The 20,396-nt window shown below is 43.1% G+C and overlaps 1 protein-coding gene across 2 annotated transcripts in view; it reads right to left on the reverse strand.

Annotated features, from left to right (window-relative positions):
- The window catches only part of Entpd1 (ectonucleoside triphosphate diphosphohydrolase 1), a 121,303-nt gene that overhangs the window by 24,093 nt on the left and 76,814 nt on the right, over window positions 1–20,396 (reverse strand). For both annotated transcript variants that reach the window (XM_057779543.1, XM_057779545.1), the window contains exon 2: window positions 5,610–5,737. In XM_057779543.1, coding sequence (XP_057635526.1) covers window positions 5,610–5,737 — 128 coding nt within the window. The remainder of the gene's footprint in view (window positions 1–5,609; window positions 5,738–20,396) is intronic.

Genomic DNA, 20,396 nt, shown 5'->3' on the forward strand with positions numbered 1-20,396 from the left:
AAGGACCTATTCTATATCACCTAGAAAACAAAGCGGAAAGACATTTGAAATTCCATCTAGATGCTTTTATTGTCACTTTATCACCAAACCTTTGCTTCCTTCCAGTGTTTTTTTTAAGTGTGCATTTTTTCACAGGGTAGTGATCTGTCTGTGCAAACGACCTTGCTCTCAGCTACCTACAGTCTCGTACTAGAAAGCAGTGACCCTGGGGCTGCTTTACACACTACCCCAAACCACACCTCCCGGTGCTTTAGCTGATGGTTTCCTCTCCCGTATGAATATGCTGGGAGCTGACTCCCCACATGCGTAAGCTGGGAGGTGGGGCCTGATGGGAGTGGTGTGCAGGACATGAAAATGCTACTTTCAGGAGCAAACTTGCGAGCCAATGAGTGGGCTTTGGGAAGGGGGTCTGCCTTTTCCGAACCCACTGCCATACGAAGAATAGTGGTTTTCTCCTGCTGTGAACACAGCATCCAGAGATTCGTTCTTGCTAGACTTGAAGTACACAAATTCATGGGCCTTGGACTTCCCACTCTTCCAGAAGCTGAAGAAAGCAAACACCAATCTTTACAAATCCCACTTGCACGGCACTCTGCTAGAGTAGTTCAAAAGGGACTCTGACTGCAGCTAGCAGGAGCAAATTCACAGGGCCGCTTCGGAAATACTGACTCTTTAGCCCATCCCCTGTAAAGGTCTTGTAGCTTTAACAGTAACTGCTGCAGCCCTGTTGGTCTGGCTCAGGGAGCCTGGATTTATAAACAAAGCTTATCTTTTACAATGTGTTTCTAATCCCTATAAACAGGCTACAGGGAGCCACTGAGATGCTGGTGGAGCTGATAAACATTTAAGAAACTATTTATTCTTTTCTTTCTCTTTAGTGTTACTTGTTCTTGAATATAAACTCTTATTTTGCTGTTTTTAAACCTGTGGTAAACACACATAACACAGACCATTTTAAGGTGAACCGTCTTAGCAGTTGGTGATTGTGTTATCATTGCTGTCCAGCAATCATTGCCATCCGTTTCCATGTGTTGCCTTTAAAACTGGATAATGTTAAAATACGGTAAAGTAAAAATAACAACAGCTATTTTCCAAGAGCACAAGCCAAAGCAAATTCTTTCAAGGTCTCCATAAAAAGAGAGAAGCACAAATGCCAATTCCAGAGCACCATTTCAGTCTGCTTTGAAAAGGCAGATTTGGGGAAGTCCACCATCCTTCAGCAGAAGTGAGAAATGCTGCAGAGCGCTGGCAGAAACCCCAAGGCACTAAGGTGAACAGGGCTTCCATGGAGTCCACCTTCTGTAAAGGGGTGTTTACAGTGGACCGCTGCCCACAGTTTATGTTGCAATAGATGCTCTCACAGGCCACCTCTTGCTTTATTCCATTTAATCCCAGCTCATCCTCCAATAGGTGTTATTACTATTCACTTCACATGCAGGGAAAATTAGGTTAAGAGGAAGGAATTTACCTTGTTTACACCCACTGTTACTGGGATTGGAAAAAAAAGTCCTGCCCCTTGAGCCTACTTTCCACAGTAAGAGCATCCTGACCACAAGGCTGAGGCTTGGTATGGGGTTAGTTAGAACATCAAAATGTGGGATATTCATGCTAAAAGGTATCAACCAATGGCCAGTGTCCATATGAGCGGGGGATAGGGCAAAAATCAAAGCCTTTTCTCCACCTAGACCCACGGACACAGAAGCACTCTTTCAAGGACAAAATCAGACATTGCTATGGACTGTCTACTCCACTGAAGCCCTTCTTTTTAGAAGCACAGACTGATCACCTTAAAGTGCATACTTAGGACTGGTATTCAGTAATTTACTGACTTCTGTGCCAAGAGAATGCCTTAGGATGTCTGTTGAAGAAAGATTCCTGACCTTTCTTTTTGAACATTCACACTGAGGGTAAACAGGATGTCTGGAGGGTCCTGGGCTGGTGGTCTGCCACCCCACTGACATCCCTGTGTCCAAGAAGGATGCAGTTTTTTCTTCAGATCCTGTTCACTCTACCGAGTCAGCAACTTTTTATAGCATCCCCACTCAATTCAAGTGCCGGACTGGCTGTGAGCTAACACTTACAACATTGTGATTATTTGACCAATGAGTATTTCCTCCCCCTCAGTGTATATAATTTTCCAGTGTTGCTCACTGGTATATTTCCAGAACTCCAATGACTGTCTTTTAAATGAATGAGTACATAAGATGTATACAAGACAAATGGAACCCAGTCCCTGTCCTCAGTATGTTTAGAACTGGGTAGTAGCTGACCAAGTATGTGGACACAATAAAGACCTCTTGCTGTGTTATGCCAGAGGTATCCCAGACATGAGGTCATCACCTCCTCAGCAAGACTGAACCCAAACCATGTTAAGCAGAAACAAAATAGGGCTAGATCATCTGCATGAAACAAAGAATCTGTGTGCAAGCAGTCAGCTAAGTGCTGTCTTTTACATGGTCATTTTAGAAGTGAAAACAACCAATTCTGTGTGTCTATGGATCCTGCACTCATGGAGAATGGCAGAAACAATACGGCAGATGGCAGAGGAAAAATATGCAAGTGGAAGAGCAAAAACATTTCCTAAAATTTGTTTATACTGGGTGTGGGAAGTCCTTCTGTCTATGTATTGCTTTTATTAGTTAATGAATAAAGAAGCTGTTTCGGCCAGTGACCTAGAAGAATAGACCTAGGAATGGAAAACTAAACTGAATGCTGGGAGAAAAAAAAGGTAGAATCAGGGAGAAGTCATGTAGCCCTGCCAGAAACAGGCGCTGGATGGAACTTTACCCGAAGATAAGACCCTGTGGAATCCTTCCAAACTAATATGGCTTGATGGACCAAGAACCCCTGAAAGGTTGCCATAAGCACCCTTAAAAATTACTTTGCCCAACAAAAAGCAGGAAGCAGTTTGGAAAGAACTATAGCTGCATTCCATAAATGATTGTTTATAAATGTTTGTTTATGTTTAAAGGGGGATATGCTATAGAGATTTGCATTGGTATGAATATTGGTTTATTGACACAAATTTAAGGTCAATTTTGTTATATGTATATTTCTGCTCTTGATTAAGGTATTGTGTTTGTGTAGTTCATTTAAAAAATGTAATGTATAATTAAGAAATATAGGGTAATACATAATCATCTATAATAGTCAAGTTTGTAGTCATGTTAGCTAGGTTTTCTAGATATATAGAGATATGTTTCAGTTAGATATGTATTCTTCAAATCTTCCAGAGCTCTTTAGAATATGGCATTTAAAATGTTTTAAGAACTTAGGACTTTTCATGACAATGAGACACATCTGCTCCTGGAGAAAGAAGGCAGAATCAGTGAGACACCATGGAGCTGCCAGATGAGAAAGATGCAAGCCACCAGTCAAAACCTTGCTGGTAAAGTCTCATGGTAAAATATAATATAATAGAAATGGGTTAATTTAATATGTAAGAACTTGCTAGAAATACACTAGAGTCATTGATCAAGAAATGTTTTAAATAATATAGTTTCTGTGTGATTATTTGGGGTCTGAGCTGCTGGGCAGTCGGGAAATGAACCAGCAGCTTCATACAACTCATACTAAACCTGTGCAGTTTCTCCTTGCCAATGTTCCCTAAAAAACTATAATAGTATGACAACTATTTGCATAGATGTTATATTATATTGGGTTTTATGGGAAATCTAGAGATGATTTTAAATATATAGGAATTATATCTCAGAACCTCAGATAGGTTCTATGCAAATATTACCCTTTGGGTATCATAAAGGGCTTGACTAGCCACAGATTTTTTTTCTAAATATAATTTTTTTATTGATTCTTTGAGAATTTCACATTATACATCCCAACTGCACTTATTTTCCAGTCCTTCCAAATCTACTATCCACTCTTGCAACCTCCCCACCAAAAGAAAATAAAAAATTAAAATGAAAAAATAAAAGAAAAAAGTCTTGTCAAGCCCTCTGGGCAACGACCTGCTCCTCAGTCAGTCACAACCTTCTCTCATACCTCACAGCTGCCACATCTCTGGTCCTATTCTGTCACCCCTCTGCCTTTCCCGCCTCTCTATCACATGTTCGTTCATCATAGTCATTCATCGTAGTGGCCTTGGGACCTGTGGCGTGTCACACTGTACGCCCTTTTGCCCAAACAGCTTTACTTGCAAATGTTCGTTGCAGTGAGTCCTTGGACTGGTTCAAGGCTTCTGGCCTCTGCTACCCTATCAGTTCTGGACCCTCACCGAAACTCCTCTCATGTAGCCTGCTATTGCCCAGAGTCACGGAGATCCTGTGCCTATGGTTCTGTAGGACTGGCCCCTTCACACCCTCCAGCTGTTCATGGAGGGGGTAGATGTTGGGGTGGGACAGCTCAAGGCCCTAGGTCTGGGCTTGGGTGGTAGCTGAGTTGGTCAACCCAGGGCCTCCTTTGGGCCTCACCCTGCCCCTGCAAGGGGCGGGGCCAGCTCTCCCATGCCCATACCACAGATTCTGATACTCAAAGGTGGGTGTCTTGGAACCCATAGACACTGAGGGCCAACTGGGCATCTTACTAATTAACTTCTCAACATAGTTTAGTAGGCTGTGATGTGACAACCACACAATAAAAATGGTTCCATTTTTTGTTTCTTGTTTTAGATTTTAAAAACGTTCTCATACTCCATATTCACTCAACTGAGGTTTAAAGATTTCATTCCCAAAATGTGATAGAACTCTTAACTGAAATCAGCAAGGAACTTTAACAAATGACCAGCTTTTGTATGTAAAATGATCCTCATATAAAATCAATCAGCAATGTTTCCATATTCACTTCAATGGCAGTAGCTGCTCCTGTGATAGATACTATTACCTTTTATCTAATGAATGGCAAAGACCTGACTCCCTTTTGTCAAACAATGGAACAAAACAGAAGTGTGGCGGATTTGAAGACCAGTGCGAGTGAAGGAGCCAGCCCTGACCACAGCAAACACGGGGAACACAGGGCACAAGTGTTACCTTCTCAGCAGCGCTTTGCCCTGTGGTGCAATACTGAAGCAAAAAAGGTCAGACCGAGAAGGCAATCACTTACTTTTGGAGCTGGTAAACAAATAGCAAAAGCAAGATGTCATGAGGCTTTAGCTGCGAGTGAACTCTTGCCAGGAGAACCAATGCCACTAAACATTAAAGGCAAGAGACCACCATCAATGAGACGGCGCCAACTTCTATCCTGACAAAGCGGCTGCTGTGCCCAGAACAACTGGGGTGAACTTGTGTGACAAACAGATGCCAACGGAACGCCCACGCCTTTCTACACAACGAGTGACGTGGGTGGCAACAGCTTCAGAAGCAGGGCATGCATCTGACTTTCCCAGCTCATAGGTCACCATCTTCTCATCAGTAGAATGACTGTATTTCAAAATGTGTGTTTCAGGACTTAACTTCAGCACATGTCACTGCATAGGTATACATATGTGTTCACTGGTCCACTCATGTGAGATGTGCCCCTTATAGAAATGTTTATTATCTTTTCAGTTTGAAGAGAAAATGGTATATTTTAATGTATATATAAATTTACCATGTTTTTAAGTTAGAAGATAAAGCAAAAATAATGACTGCATTACAAATATTTGTAATTTCACTTGCCTTAACATTTTCTGGCAACGGTTTGTTCTGGGTCAATCCCACAGCAATCAAAGCTATCACGGCCAAGAGAGAGAAGACACTGAGGATGATCAAGATGTTTTTGGAGCAAAATCTCTTCACCTTAGAATCTAAAATGAAAACCAAAACATGAGTAAGAAATCAATAAACAATGAATTTTCTTCCCTTTTTGTCTGGTTTTATTATGACTATCCAGAAACACCAGAGACATTAATATGAAGCCCTATTTGTATCCACTAGATAGTTGCAAATAATTGGAAACAATTGAAGAATAGGAAGTTTTTTCTGTACCTTGAAGACCAAACCAAGGAGGTGGTATGGGAGAAAGAATGGGTAAAACTGCTGTGGAATGAGGAAGAGTAACATGGCTGCCTCATTTAATGGATCTGGTGTGTTAGAAAAGATAAGTAACAACAGAAGACAGAATCGCCCTCTTTATTCTTAAAATATACACATACACAAAAGATATGTAATTTGCTAAAGAAAAAAAGACACCAATCATATGTACACCATCAAACATCAAATCCCGCCACGGCAGAGCATGTTCTGGCTTGACACGCCTTTTGGATGCCATCACCTCTATATGGTAAGCTGGCAATCACCTTGAGACCGAGGGGTTTTGAACTCTTTCAACTGTCATTCCATTAGCTAATCCATTCTGGTTTTAGTCATACCCTAGCAAAGGAAGTTTTCAAAGCTCCACTAGAACAGTCACATAAAGTCACTTCACCTGGACTTAACTAGACCACACAGGACACGGATAGGAAGCAGAAGGTCCATCCACTCGGATGGCTCGACCTCTTCTTCAGTCAGTTTCTCTAGCTACCCTCAAACGTCTCCTTTGACTTTGGGGAAGGATGGGAACACATAACAGAGTCATCTTAAATGAGCTGGGTTCTCCAATGAACTTTACCTTTCTCTAAGGGCAGGGTGAGAGCGAGAGAGATGAGAGAGAGAGGCCCAAGCTTCCCTCTCCCCACTTCACCTCTCTGTCAGCAGCAGCTGGCTGGGACTGACAAGGGAATTCTTCCTTATGCTCTTGAGCAGAAACCAGAACTCTTTTCAAAAGACTGTAACATGGGTGCCCAGTCTGTCCCAATCCCCAGAGTCTTCAAGAAGTCTCGATGCATTAGGCCAAACGGTAGAAAACTCAGGACAAAAATGCTAGCCATATATTACCTCTTACTTCCAAAGAAGGAACAGAAAATGAAACCCACAGCACTTCTCTCCTCTCTTCCTGAATAAACATACGCCTTGTTTAGATATCTGCCTCCCCCAAGCTAAGGGACGGACCTGCTCACTTTGCGAGAGTGCACGCCCCTACCAATGAAGGTCTCCACCACGGGTAGACACCGAATCACTGCCCCGACCACCTGACTAGCGGAAAAAACAGAAACTTTCTCCCGTCTCACTGCCCTGTCTGGATGAAATGGCAGACACTGATGGCAGAGCTGAGAGAGATAGGAGGAACCTGAGTCCTCAGGATCATTTAGAGATGCTAAGTTGACCAACCTGGAGCTCATCTGCCCATAAGAGTATTCTTTGACGTAGTGCCAGGATACTAATTACCTGAAGCTAACACATCCATGTACAGATGCTGTGGCAGGAAAACTGTCCTCTTTGATAACAGAACTCTAGAGTCTGGGCGTCAGGAGGGATATCTGCGAGTAACCACCTTCTTCATTTCCAAAGCTTTGAAATTAAAACAGTGCTATCAAGCATGGACTCTGGACGATCAGGTACAATGTGGATAGCTAGCAATTTGTCGCTACGTGTCATTTTTACTATTTTCCCATTCCCGAGGCTGCTGACACAGTACTATCCGTACAGCTATTTCCTTCTCATGTGACAGTTTTGCTGACTCACTTTCCTACCACATCTAGTTAGGCATTATTCTTAGCATCTAAACCACTACAATGAAAGAGATCACGTGATCTCTGCTCTTCAGAATTAGCCTTTCATTGAGAGAGAGACAGACAAACCAAAAAAAAAGAGGCTATGTGAAAAAATGTTCCCAGGTTATGGTAAGTGCTAAGACGAAACTAAAACCAGGGAATGGGGTCAATTGATTGCTGCAGAGTTGGGGCCTGAGATAAATAAACTATAGTGCTAGATTATAGGCCAGGAAAACTTCCCTGATGTTGCAGCGAAGAACCGGGTGATGGGAAAGCACCAGCTATGAGATGGAATAGGAACATTCCAGAAAGAAGGCACAAGAACTGCAGAAGTTCCAACGTGGCAACAAGGTAACTTTTTTCTATGCAAATATTTGTTAATTGCTTTCCACATTTACCCTCACCTCTTATTTCTTATGAAAGATAAGCAAAAGAACTTAAATATACGAATTTTCCATGTGTAACTTTCAAAATCTTTACTACCAAAAATACGGCGGTTTGTTGCTCACGTCATTACCCCACGAGGAGTAACTGAGATGCTGTGTCTTCCACGGACTTCTCAAAAACCCTAGCACAGGCAGGAAACCAGACATTTCACAGGAAGTGGTGCTAGATGTGGAGGTCCAGGCTGGTAGAAAAGGGAAGGACAGGCTGCAGGGGGACCCCTGCTCAGCATGTCGAAGTCTCTGTGTTCAATTTCCAAGAGTGAAAAGGGGAAAAGGGTTTGGGGAACCACCTTTGTCACTCCTGCCTTTAGCCTGCAGCTCTTTCAGATCCGGTTTTACTAAAACAGTCGTGTTTATTATGAAAACTCATATCGACTCTCTTCTGCAGAGAAAGCCACAGCTCACTGACACATGGGTGACAGAGGGGAGGTTTCCATCACTGGACGTAGCGTGGTGTGTGTTTCCTTTGTTTTGGCTGGGTTTGTTTGTTTGTTGAGACAGGGCTTGTGTAGTGCTAGATGGGGCTCAGGTAGTGCCTGATGGCATGCAGGCCTTGAACTTGCTACACAGTTGAGGATGATCTTGAACTTCTGGTCACCTGCTGTCACTGCCTGGGAGCTAGGTTTACAAGCCTGTGACATTTACCAGTTTTATATGGTACTGGATATAGGCCCAGGGCTTATACATGCTAGGCAAGCCCTCTACCAACTGAGCTACATCCCTAGCCCATAACACAGTGCTTTTTAAAAGTTCGGAAAATGATTTTAGGACTGGAGAGATGGCTCAGAGGTTAAGAGCACTGACTGCTCTTCCAGAGGTCCTGAGTTCAATTCCCAGCAACCACATGGTGGCTCACAGCCATCTATAATGAGATCTGGTGCCCTCTTCTGGCATGCAAGCATACATGGAAGGAATGTTGTATACATAATAAATAAACTTTTAAAAAATGAAAAATGATTTTACCAAAAATATCCAAGCACGAAGTATTGCTTTTCTCTTTGGTTATACTGGGAAGCTCAGAGCTGCCACCTTCCTCACTTCACAGGACAGGAAAACAGATTTTTTTTCTGTTTAACATCAGAGACCCACGTACCAAGGAATAACTTCTACCCTTCATTTGACAGAAAGCTCTGAAAGAAGCCCAAATTTTAGGAAAATACAAACTAATTTCAAGCTAATAAGCTACAGAAAAAAAATCCCCACTTCAATTCTTCATTCTTGATCTCAGTTTAGAATCTTACTATAGTAAAAAATCATAATTAGTTTATCAAAATGTCACTGTAGAGAGAAGTCCTAGGATCTTTGTTATGTAATTCCGAAAAGATAATCTTTCAAACACTTTTCCGTTGATAAAAAGCTTTTTGATGTTGACAGATGTGATGAGTCTCAGGCAAAGGCAACCAAACATTTCCTCTATGGATCCCAGGGAACTGAGGGGGCTGCATCCGATCTCCTGGGGGCCACATCCAGAGTAATCCTGGCTTGTCATGGGAGAAAACAGCACCCATGGACAAGTGCTGAAGAGACAGAGACACTGTGGAGGCCTGTGTTTCCAGGCAGAGGTGGAACGCTTGCTCACGGTGTTCAGGGCCATGCTACAGTCTTACCCCCTTCCTTCCTGAGTCTGTCTCCGCCCTGCCTCTGCCACTCTCCTCTTGGCCATCAGAGGACACACACTTAGGCCACAATCACGTTTGGAGGACTTTGTGCCAGGTCCCTTGGATACAGCCACCCCCTTGCTCTTGACACTCCCGCCCACCTGACCCAGAAAGCCCTTTCCGGGGGCTCCCACACTTCCTGGTTCCCTTCCCTGTCAGAAATAATCTTTTGGATGATCGTAGAGATCTTCTAGAACAAGGAACTTCCTGACCAAGAATCTGTGGTAACTTCCTGCTGCCTGCTGTGTTCAAGATGACAATGACTGATATTTCAGCCCTATCAGCAGCATGCGCTCCCTAGGGGCAGGAACTGTTTTTCAGGCTTGTTCACAGCTGTGTCCCCAGGGTAAATGAATGAGTGAATTTTGGATTCTCAGACTTTTTTTTTTCAATGTGACATTTTCTTCACTTGGAATTGTATTCTTCTCGTTCTTCACCAAGTCTTTTTCTTTGTTGCCCCTATGTCAGGCTCAATTGGAGGCTAAACTCCTTTCCACACTTTCCCCCCTCCTCTTTAAATTACACTTGTTTAGTGTGCATGTATTTAGAGGTGTGAGGGTGCCATGAAACATAGATGGAGGTCAGAGGAAAACTTGCCTAAGTCAGCTCTCTCCTTCCATGTAGGCTGTAGGGATTGAACTCAAGTCATCAGGCTTGGTTGCAGGTATCTTTTCCTGCTGCTCCGACTTGCAGGTCCCGCTAGAGTCTGCCCTTGTGTGCTGCCCTCTAGTAAGCACTTTTGTTTCAGAGTTCTACAGTTGTTGGATAGGCGGCTGTGCTTTGTTTGATCTTTCAATTAAGTGTTCAATAATCATTGAATACACCGCACTATGGGACTAGAATTGCCCGTGGCTCTGTGCTATAGTAGTGAACAAAGCACACACAATGTTCTCACAGTCATGGAACTTATATTTCAGTGTGGAAGGAAAAGTAAGACAAAGTAGTAAAATTTGGAGGATGTTACATTGGTGTAGGAGTTCCTTTTGTTTGTGTGTTGCTTTTATTGGTTAATGAATAAAGAAGCTGCCTTGGCCTAGTTGATAGGGCAGAACTTAGGTAGGCGGAGAAAACAGAACTGAATGCTGGGAGGAAGAAGGGCAGAGAGAGACACACACCATGGATCCGCGGCCGGAGGTAGATGTGCTGAAACTTCTGGTAGGCCACGACCTCATGGCGATACACAGATTAATAGAAATGGGTTGAATCAAGATGTAAGAGTTAGCCAATAAGAAGTTAGAACTAATGGCCAAGTAATGTTTTAATTAATACAGTTTCTGTGTGGTTATTTCAGGTGTAAGCTAGCCAGGTGTCCAGGACAAACAAGCCTCTCTCCATGTAACATTACATAATTATAAGTTCAAAAAAAATGTACAGAGAAACAGAGGAATGAAGCAACCCAGGAACCCAGGAAGACCTTTGAGGTGATCTTGAGAGAGTCAAGAGGATCAGAACATTTAAGCAGCTGTGTAGGAAATAGCTCCGAGGCAGGATGGGGCCTGGCCAGGATGACAGTGTAGTTGGGAGAGAGAGAGAGATGAGAGGAGGAACAGCAAAACACAGTCAGAGGGGTAAGAGGGGAATTGCTCATAAGACCTTGGAGGTCCCAGTAAAGTCACTGCCCTACTCTGAAATATATGATGTACTCCAGAGCCATTTGTATGATTTATGTTCAACAGTTTAGAGGTAAACACAGATCCATCAAGGGCTGTTGAAGTCCTTGGGGCTTGAGGATGTGGTCATCATGAGGATGTAGTCATGTAGGGCAACATTTCCCTGCTTCTTCTTCTTCTTCTTCTTCTTCTTCTTCTTCTTCTTCTTCTTCTTCTTCTTCTTCTTCTTCTTCTTCCTCTTCCTCTTCCTCTTCCTCTTCCTCTTCTTTTTAATACAGCATGAGCCTACTTCAATAGTTCAGGCTACACAGTCAAGTGTGGCCTGACCAGGAACTATCAGATGCAGCTTGGTCCAAAACAGTCAAGCAGGTATGTCCAGGAATAAGTACCATGCTCATGAAGTCTTCTCAACACCTTTTGTGCTTTGCTAAGAGAGGATCTCAGGAGTCGAAGCTAAAGTCACCAGAATCTCCCAGCAAGAAACCAGCTCCACAGAGATGCTCAGACTAGGGCTTGCCTGTGCAGCCCTTCTGAGGGCCCTTCTAGAACCTTGTGTCAACATGGACAGTGGTATGACACTGGCTTCACAAGGTTGCTATGTAAGATGCACTGAGCTCATGACATAACCCACACTTAAAAACTCTGAGGGGCCCAGATTTAAACTTTAATCTTTTAAATAATAATGCATCTACCACAAATGAATCCACTTATTCCATGAGAAAATATACCATCATTTATCAGGTAGATAAAACTTTCCTTAAGTTTCCTAAGCCTGCCCCAACAAGTGACCACAGACTTGGTGGCTTAAAACAATAAAAAGTTCTCACAATTTTAAGGACAGGGTCAAAAATTGGGGTGTTGGCAGGGTCACAGTCCACTCCAAGGCTCAGTGGGAGATGCTTTTTTTGCCTACTCCAGCTCCCCATGATTCCTGGCATTCCTTGGCATCACTCGAATTCCTGCCTGTCTCCTCACATCCCCTTTCTAGTGTGTATCTGCCTGTCAAACATCTGGCTTTTCTCTTATTAGAACATCAGTCAACTGGCCTATTTTTACTTCTAATCATCTGTCTTTAAGACACAGTCTATATAACTCTAGCTATGTAGAGCTCATGACTAGTCCTGAACCCTCAGAGATTCACCTACCTCTGCCTCTTGGGTCTGAGATTAGAGGTGTGCATGACCATCCCAGCTTGACCTATTTTTAAATACGGAATGGCATTAGCTCAAGATCTTTAATTAATGGGCTGGGAGATGGTTTGTTCCATCGTGTGTGCCGTGCAAGCATGAGGACCCGAGTTCAGATCCTGAGTACTCATGTAAAAGCCAGGCACAGCATGGCGGTGCACATCTGTAACCCCACCATGGGGGCATTGGGGTGTGTGGAGATAGCAGAATCTCTCAGTTTGCTGTACAGCAAATTTGCCAAATTGGTAAGCTTCAGATTAAGTGAGAGACCCTGTCTCCAAAATCTTATACAGTGCTTGGGATATCATGTCATATGTAGCAGCAAATTTCATCATCCAGAAATGGAAGCAGCTAGTACCAACAATGTTGGGAGAACAGTCTAGACTGCTCTGACAATACAGCCAATGTTCTACCCTTTACTATTGCAGCATCTTTGATGCAGACCGTGAGAAGCTTACAGTTTGGTGGCAAAGACTGATTAGCAAGACTATCTGGAGATGTGCTCAGTCATAAATGTTACAAAAGGCAGAACAGGGAATTGATTTGAATCTTCTGACTGCACCCCAATGCTTTCAGTTGCCTTCCTGTACTAGAGACCTACAGACACTGCTCGGTGTCAACATCCTTGGGTCCCAAGTTTCGTTCAGCTGAGAAGACCTTACTCTGTTTTGTATCCCTCACATTCCTCCAGTCACTCCACATGAAGTTCAAGGATAAAGTAGTGAACTTGGTGGTGGTGGTGGGGTCCTGCTGAAGACAGCACAGATTCTGCTGAAAATGAACTTCAGGGGCTTGATTATAGTCAATCGGTTGAAGGACAAAAGGCAAAAGGAAAGGGAAGGGAAGCAAAATGACAATGAGCTGAGAGACACAAAAAGACAAAGACAGAATATGCAGGAAGGGAAGGGGTGGGGATGAACCTAGCAAAGGAGACAGGAACTGAGTACTGAATGATTAACTCTGTGCAGTGCTGTTTTCCAGGGTCGAAGCTCACTGATCTCTTGAACCTTAGCCCTCTGAGAAGTAATTACTGGTTTGTATTTGAGCTCTAATTAGCTGATTCTTCTTCTCAGCTCACAGTTCTTTAGTTGGAAAATAAGTATATTTATCTTAACCGAGTCTGGCAGATGCTCTGAGGATGAGTTCTGGCCGGGGAACCTGGCTGGAGACAATCAGGCAGTGGGGACGGGACGGCGTACGAACGAGCTCTCCTGAAAAGCAGGCTCAGGCAAGCTAGTCTGCCCACTCAGCAGCCTTGTGTGATGTCCACTAGCCAATGTCACTGACACAGCATTTGATGGTGCCTGGCTTCGAAAATGCTAATGTCTGCAAACTCAGATGCCAACAGAGTACTGAGCGGGGAAGCAAGGAAGCAAAGGAGTCCTCCCTCCCCCGACTCCTGTCCTCGCTTCTTCCCACCACAGCACCCACTCTCTTCACTCACTCCCCTTCCGGCTCCCCTGAGTCCATTCTCCCACAGATTACATTGAGCATAAAAGATCTTTGTGATTAACACGGAATCCCCATGTTTAAGGGTAGGGTTGGCAGGGAGTAGGGCTGTTTCCGGCAAAGTGATGTCACTGAGTCTGCACACTGGAATTCCCTGTGTCCTAGCCAAGAGGCATAACAATCCGAGGTCTCTGCACATGGCTTGCACCAAACAAGTCTTCTCCACATCTGAAATCAAACAATTGTGCCCCGGGGACTCTAGTCTTTCTCAGAAGCAGCTGCATATGTCAACAAGCTGCGGTTATTTGCCAGCACACACACACACACACAGACAGAGACAGACAGCCACTGAGAAAATCCTTTCTGGTTATGCATCAGGCCCCTGGGCAACAGTGGAACCAGCATGAACCAACTCACACAGACTGTGTTGCTCTGGTGGGCTTTTTTTCTATATCTTACATGTGGAAATTCTCTCATTCCTATTGCCTCATTTTTTTTTCAGCCATTAGGCACAAACTAGAGCCTGCCCAAAAATATTAATGTGGAAAAAATAGACTGTAAACATAACTAAAGTGATAAATCTAGGCAAATGTTTTCAACACTATCAAATATTTTGTTTCCTAGTAGATTAGACGTTAAAATCATTAAGAAAATCATTGGCCAGGTGGTGGAGTGCACACCTTTAATCCCAGCACTTGGGAGGCAGAGGGAGACAGATCTCTGTGAGTTCAAGACTGGCCTGGTCTTCAGGGAGAGTTCCAGGATAGGCTCCAAAGCTATACAAAGTCTTGAAAATCCAAAAAAAGAAGAAGAAGGAGAAGGAGGAGGAGGAGGAGGAGGAGGAGGAGGAGGAGGAGGAGGAGGAGGAGGAGAAGGAGAAGGAGAAGAAGTAGAAGAAGAAGAAGAAGAAGAAGAAGAAGAAGAAGAAGAAGAAGAAGAAGAAGAAGAAGAAGAAGAAGAAGAAGAAGAAGAAGGAAAGAAAGAAAGAAAGAAAGAAAGAAAGAAAGAAAGAAGGAAAGAAAATAATCAACCCAGCTAATAGAAAAGTAGAAGAACATTAATAGGTAATTTAAAGAAAAGAAAATACATAAAATACATTATTTTCAGCATGAGAAATGCTTGAAATGCTTTAGAATTATCTTGCATTAAAAGGATGTCAGTGGAACCAGAGTGGTGGCACATATTTTTATTCCCAGCACTCAGGAAGCAGAGCAGGTGGATCCATAAGTCCAAGTCCAGCCTGGTCACATAGCAAGTTCTCAGCCAACCAGGGCTATATAGTAAGGTACTGGTTTTTTTGTTGTTGCTGTTTCTTTGTTTTTTTAAAAGGAAAAACAAAAAGGAGAAAAATATGTAGATGAAAAGAAGATATGCAGTATCTCAGTAGAATTTTTTCATACTTTTGTAGATATGTACCTTCTAGAGTGACCCCCAAATTTAAAATACTGTCGGTATTCAGAGTTGATCAGATAAGGAACAGCTGGAACACATATATTATTTCTGGGGATACCTCATGACACAGCCAATTTGGAAAAATATCCAGCAGTTAGTTATGAAACTAAATGTAGTTGGCCTCCATGACTCCAGGTTTTCACCTGAAATCTCAATCCACTGTAGAAGATACATATTTGAGAGAATAACTGCATCTAAACTAAATACGTGCAGACTTTTCCCCTGCTATTGGTCCCTAACAACACAATATAACAACTACAGACCTAGCCCTTACCTTGCACCAAGTACTATAACTAACATAGGAGGCTGTGAAGCATACCGGAGGATGAGCACCGTATCACCTCAATCTGTTTGGAACCCCAGAGTGAACCAATACTCAAAGGAAACTGAGATACAGCTCTAAGTGTTTACTCTATGATCAGGAAATCACACTCTCAGGTGTTTATCCCCAAAAGTACAGATGATTTCCATACAAAGACCGGGATCCACACATTTCTAAGAGCTTTATTTGTAACCATAAAAAATAAAAAAATCTAAATGTCCACCAACTGGTGACTGTGTACAAATTACACAATGGAATTATTCTCAGCAATACAAAAGGAATACACTAGCGATAAATGCAATTGTATGGGCTCATCTCAAACACATGGTGCTAAGTGATGTTATAGAATTTATATATCTGGAGCAAGATAATAGCCCTTTAGCTGTTTCCAGCCTGTGGCACTGAACATCCTACCCATGTACCTTTTCGTAGCCTCGTGGACATACTGGGAGGTTAAATTTCCACACTAAATGTCAAAGGTCATGTGCTGAATGACTTCATTCTAATATCAAAAAGGTAAAATTGGTGGTACAAAGCAGAGCACTGAGCAAAGGCTCAGGATAGGGGCCAGGGATTCACTCTGCTGAACCACAAAAGTCTTGTGATGACAGAAATACTCCTATCCTGTTTGTGGTAATGGCTAGATAACTGCATACATATTTATCAAAATCTATATTAACTGTACATCTAAAAGGAAGGACTGTAAGTACAGGTTCAGTAAAGAAATTATATGAAAAATGACGAAAGCCGAGCATAGTGGTTTGAAGTTAATCCACTTGAAAGCAATATAATGATGACCAATACAACAGATGAGAATGTCTTCTACCACATTCGCCCACACTTAAGAAAAATTGTGTTTAGTGCTATGTCTTGGAAAATTTGTCAAATCTAGACTATGACTACGAAAGTGGTACTGTACAACTGCTATATCCAGGATAAAGAAAGATAGGGGATAGGGCCAACTGCACGGAATAGAGACACAGCGGGAAGGACCGGCAGTGCATCTCCAGCAGGAGCTGAGGAAGCAAGCGGTCATGGATGCTGGGAATCTAACCTAAATCCCCTGGAAAAGAAGTCACTGCTCTTAACTGCTGAGCCATCGTTCCAGTCCTGACCAGATCAATTTTTCCGTAAAGAGGAAAATGAACTGGTTAGCTATTGCTGATAAATGCGCACTACAGCTTACATGCCCAGCTTTCAAAGGTCGCTTTCACAGAATTCTCTTTCTTTCTGTTCCACAAAGTGCAGTAGATTGTCCCTCTAATCCCAGAGGCCATGTGAGGTACAGTTTTTGAATGTACTGGTGATGCCTGACGTACTCTACCTTTGACTACTCCATGTAGAATTTATCCTTAATGCAATGAGGTCATACATAGCTATGAACCATAAAATCAAATCAGTATAAGCTAGAATAAGAAGCTGTAGCTTAAAAAGTAGGTTCACATGTATAGGTAAGTAGATTGTGTATTTCTGTTCATTTTCTGTTCACAGAATTGTATAATAAAATATGATTGCTTAAAAAAAAAAAAAGAAGGGCCGGGCGGTGGTGGCGCACGCCTTTAATCCCAGCACTCGGGAGGCAGAGGCAGGCGGATCTCTGTGAGTTCGAGACCAGCCTGGTCTACAAGAGCTAGTTCCAGGACAGGCTCCAAAGCCACAGAGAAACCCTGTCTCGAAAAACCAAAAAAAAAAAAAAAAAAAAAAAAAAAAGAAGGTGGCCAGGAAAAGACAACACAGAGACCACATGAATGACAGGGAGCGCCACCTCTGGCTTCCTGTTCTCACTCAGATTCCTGTGTCCTCATTGACTCAGGCTCACACAGGTAGGAAGGGAGTCAGACCAGAAAGTCCCCTTGGGAGGACCAAGAGAGACAAGAATGATTTCTCCCTTTTGCTTTCCTCTGGAACTACAATGAGGTTCTCAGTGGAAGGAAACGAGTCTCCACCTCAGCAAAAGCTCACGACGACACCGCGTCGACCCGAGGAAATGAGTGCCAGTCGGGATGGAATTATTTAGAGACTCGTAAAGGCCAAACGACTATGAGAAACACACTTGAGTCAAAGAGGAACATTTTCTTCCAGCTTCTGGGAAAATCTGTCACCTAGAACTGACCTTTAGGATGACAAATTGGCAGAACTATCCTTAAGGTCGGGACAGTGAGCCAAGACAATACTTGGATGTCAAAGGCAACACTGGACCCACCCTCCCCCATTCTCTCAGAACTGAGTGGGGTGAGGTCACTGTCCCACAGAGCTTTATATGGTGCTGTTCCAAACCAGCAGTGAGCTAATTCCTGAAACGCCAGGGCTTACAACTCTAACTCCTTTACCTCTTGGACTTTAGTGTCTCCTCTTCTCATGCTGAGCATTCCCAAACTCCATAGGCCTCCAGACCACCTGCACCTCAGCCCGTCACCTCCTGCCCCGCTATTCACACCAAAGTTGCTCACATAAATATCACCCACAGTCTTGTGATGCTAAGTCCAGTGGGCATATTTCAGCATTTATAGTTCCTGCAGAATTGACACAGTTGACTTTTTTTTTTTTTTTTTTTTTTTTGGTTTTTCGAGACAGGGTTTCTCTGTGGTTTTGGAGCCTGTCCTGGAACTAGCTCTTGTAGACCAGGCTGGTCTCGAACTCACAGAGATCCGCCTGCCTCTGCCTCCCAAGTGCTGGGATTAAAGGCGTGCGCCACCACCGCCCGGCTCACAGTTGACTTTTTAAACTCTTCTTTCTTGGCTCCCATGATGCCAGACTCCTAGAGCAAGCCTTCTCCTCTGGTCCATGCTTGTTGGGCCTTGGCTCTATATTTATGAATGGCTGCCCCACAGGGTTCTTCCCACTGTACATACATGGCCAGACTGAGCGGTGATGGCTTCTCAGCACCTATGGGATAACTTCCTAATCTCAATGATTATAACTCCCTAGCCTCAATGACTATGACTCCATGATCCACACCACTAGCCCAGGCCGTTCTCCTGAGCTTTGGATTTATGGCACAGCCACCCTCACACACACACACACACACACACACACACACACACACACACACTCACATCTGCTTCAGGGTTCTGCACACAAACTCACTGTGCCTGGAAGTAGCCTTCTCTCTCTAACTTAATCCTTCTACAGAATCTGTTCATTAAGTCCATTACCCTTTCTCCCCATATCTTTTTAGAATCCACAGTCTCTCTCAAAACTCTAAACAGTTTTTTTTTAAATTTTACGCAGTAAATATTTCTTAAGTCTATTTGTTTTTCTTTTGTATTTCTTCCCTAGGTTCCTATAGCAGCTTTCATAGGGGCCCTACCAAGTCTATGTAATTTCATTTACAAGCTACCCTTTGGAAGCCAGCATGGTAATCTAAAATGGCAAAACTTCAAAAAAATACAAACCTTTCTCTTTTTGAGACAGGGTCTCACCATGTAGCCCTGGTAGGCCTTGAACTTAGTATGTAGACCAGGTTGGACTTCAATTCACTAAGGTCTACTTGCTTCTTCCTCTGCCTCTGCCTCCTGAGCCATCACACCTAACTAAATCCAGACTCTTTAATAACAATGTTAAGGCTACTCTGGCATCTAGCTATAGAAGTCAAGGCACTTAACATGTTAGGCTTTGAAATTAGGCTTCTTTTCCCTATAAGCATGCATGCTTTGTAAAAAAATTTTTCTATTTCTATCTCCTCTCTAAAACATTCCCTCCCACCCCCTCTTTGTAAAATTCATCTCCAATGGGGAAATGAAGACAGTGATAGTCACTTATGTGTAATGACTATAAGAAGTCTTCCCAAAAGCCCTTATTTGCTGGCCTCAGGGTATTCCTACCACAGTGCCACAGCGACCTTTAGCCAGCGTCAGTCTCTACTTGAGTCTGGATACCTTAAGAACCTTTTCAGTGCCCAGCAAAGTGATGGCCAGCAGCACATTCAGTAGGATAAATGAATGGATGAGGTTAATCTGGATTTTCAGTATGCAATGATTCCCATGGAAAAGAGACAGAAATTGCTTTGACCATCCCAAATGTGCTTTAACTTCTCAGCCCTGAGGTTCTATCTTTAGTGAGCTGCCATGCAAGCCCAACTTTAGTCTGTGTGTTTTGTAGGAAGCAAGGGGACAGATGTTTGGGTAATAAATCCCAAACCTGAATCCCAAGGCTTAGTCATGCACTCCACAGGATATGTTTTTCAATGAATTACCAACAATAAGAGACTTAAATTCCATGTTTATAATTGAGAGAACTGCACCATAGCTGGTCATTCTTAGCAAACATGGCTAATTTTGCCTTGTTTCTGAGAATCAGTCATGGTTGAAGACTATGTTGAAGTAGCAATGCACCCTTGCCTATATGTAACTACACGAGGGAATCTCAACCCTGCCTATTATTAGCAAGTAACTTAATCTTTCTAAATCTTCATTTTTTATACTAAAAATTAAAGCTATTTCCTACTTTGGCAAGCTGATAAGAAGAGAGAGTAAGCTTTATAAGAAAAGGGTGATTATCATGAGCTGTGTAGTCCTGCGTCTGTCACAATCACACAGGAGAAACTCTGCCCAGACATATGCATGGGTGACCTTTCTGCTGCCCCCCATCAACTTGTCCTTTCAGCTTGGATTCCCCACAAGCACCTCAAGCATATCCTGTCGAAGAGAACTCAGCTCAGCTCCCTACCAAACTTGTTCTTCCCTGACACCAAGGAGAGCAGCAGCACAGCCCCCTCCACCCCTCTCACCTCTACCCTCTCTTTTCACAT

This window comes from Chionomys nivalis, chromosome 8, assembly GCF_950005125.1.
Source record: "Chionomys nivalis chromosome 8, mChiNiv1.1, whole genome shotgun sequence".
NCBI classification, from domain to species: domain Eukaryota; kingdom Metazoa; phylum Chordata; class Mammalia; order Rodentia; family Cricetidae; genus Chionomys; species Chionomys nivalis.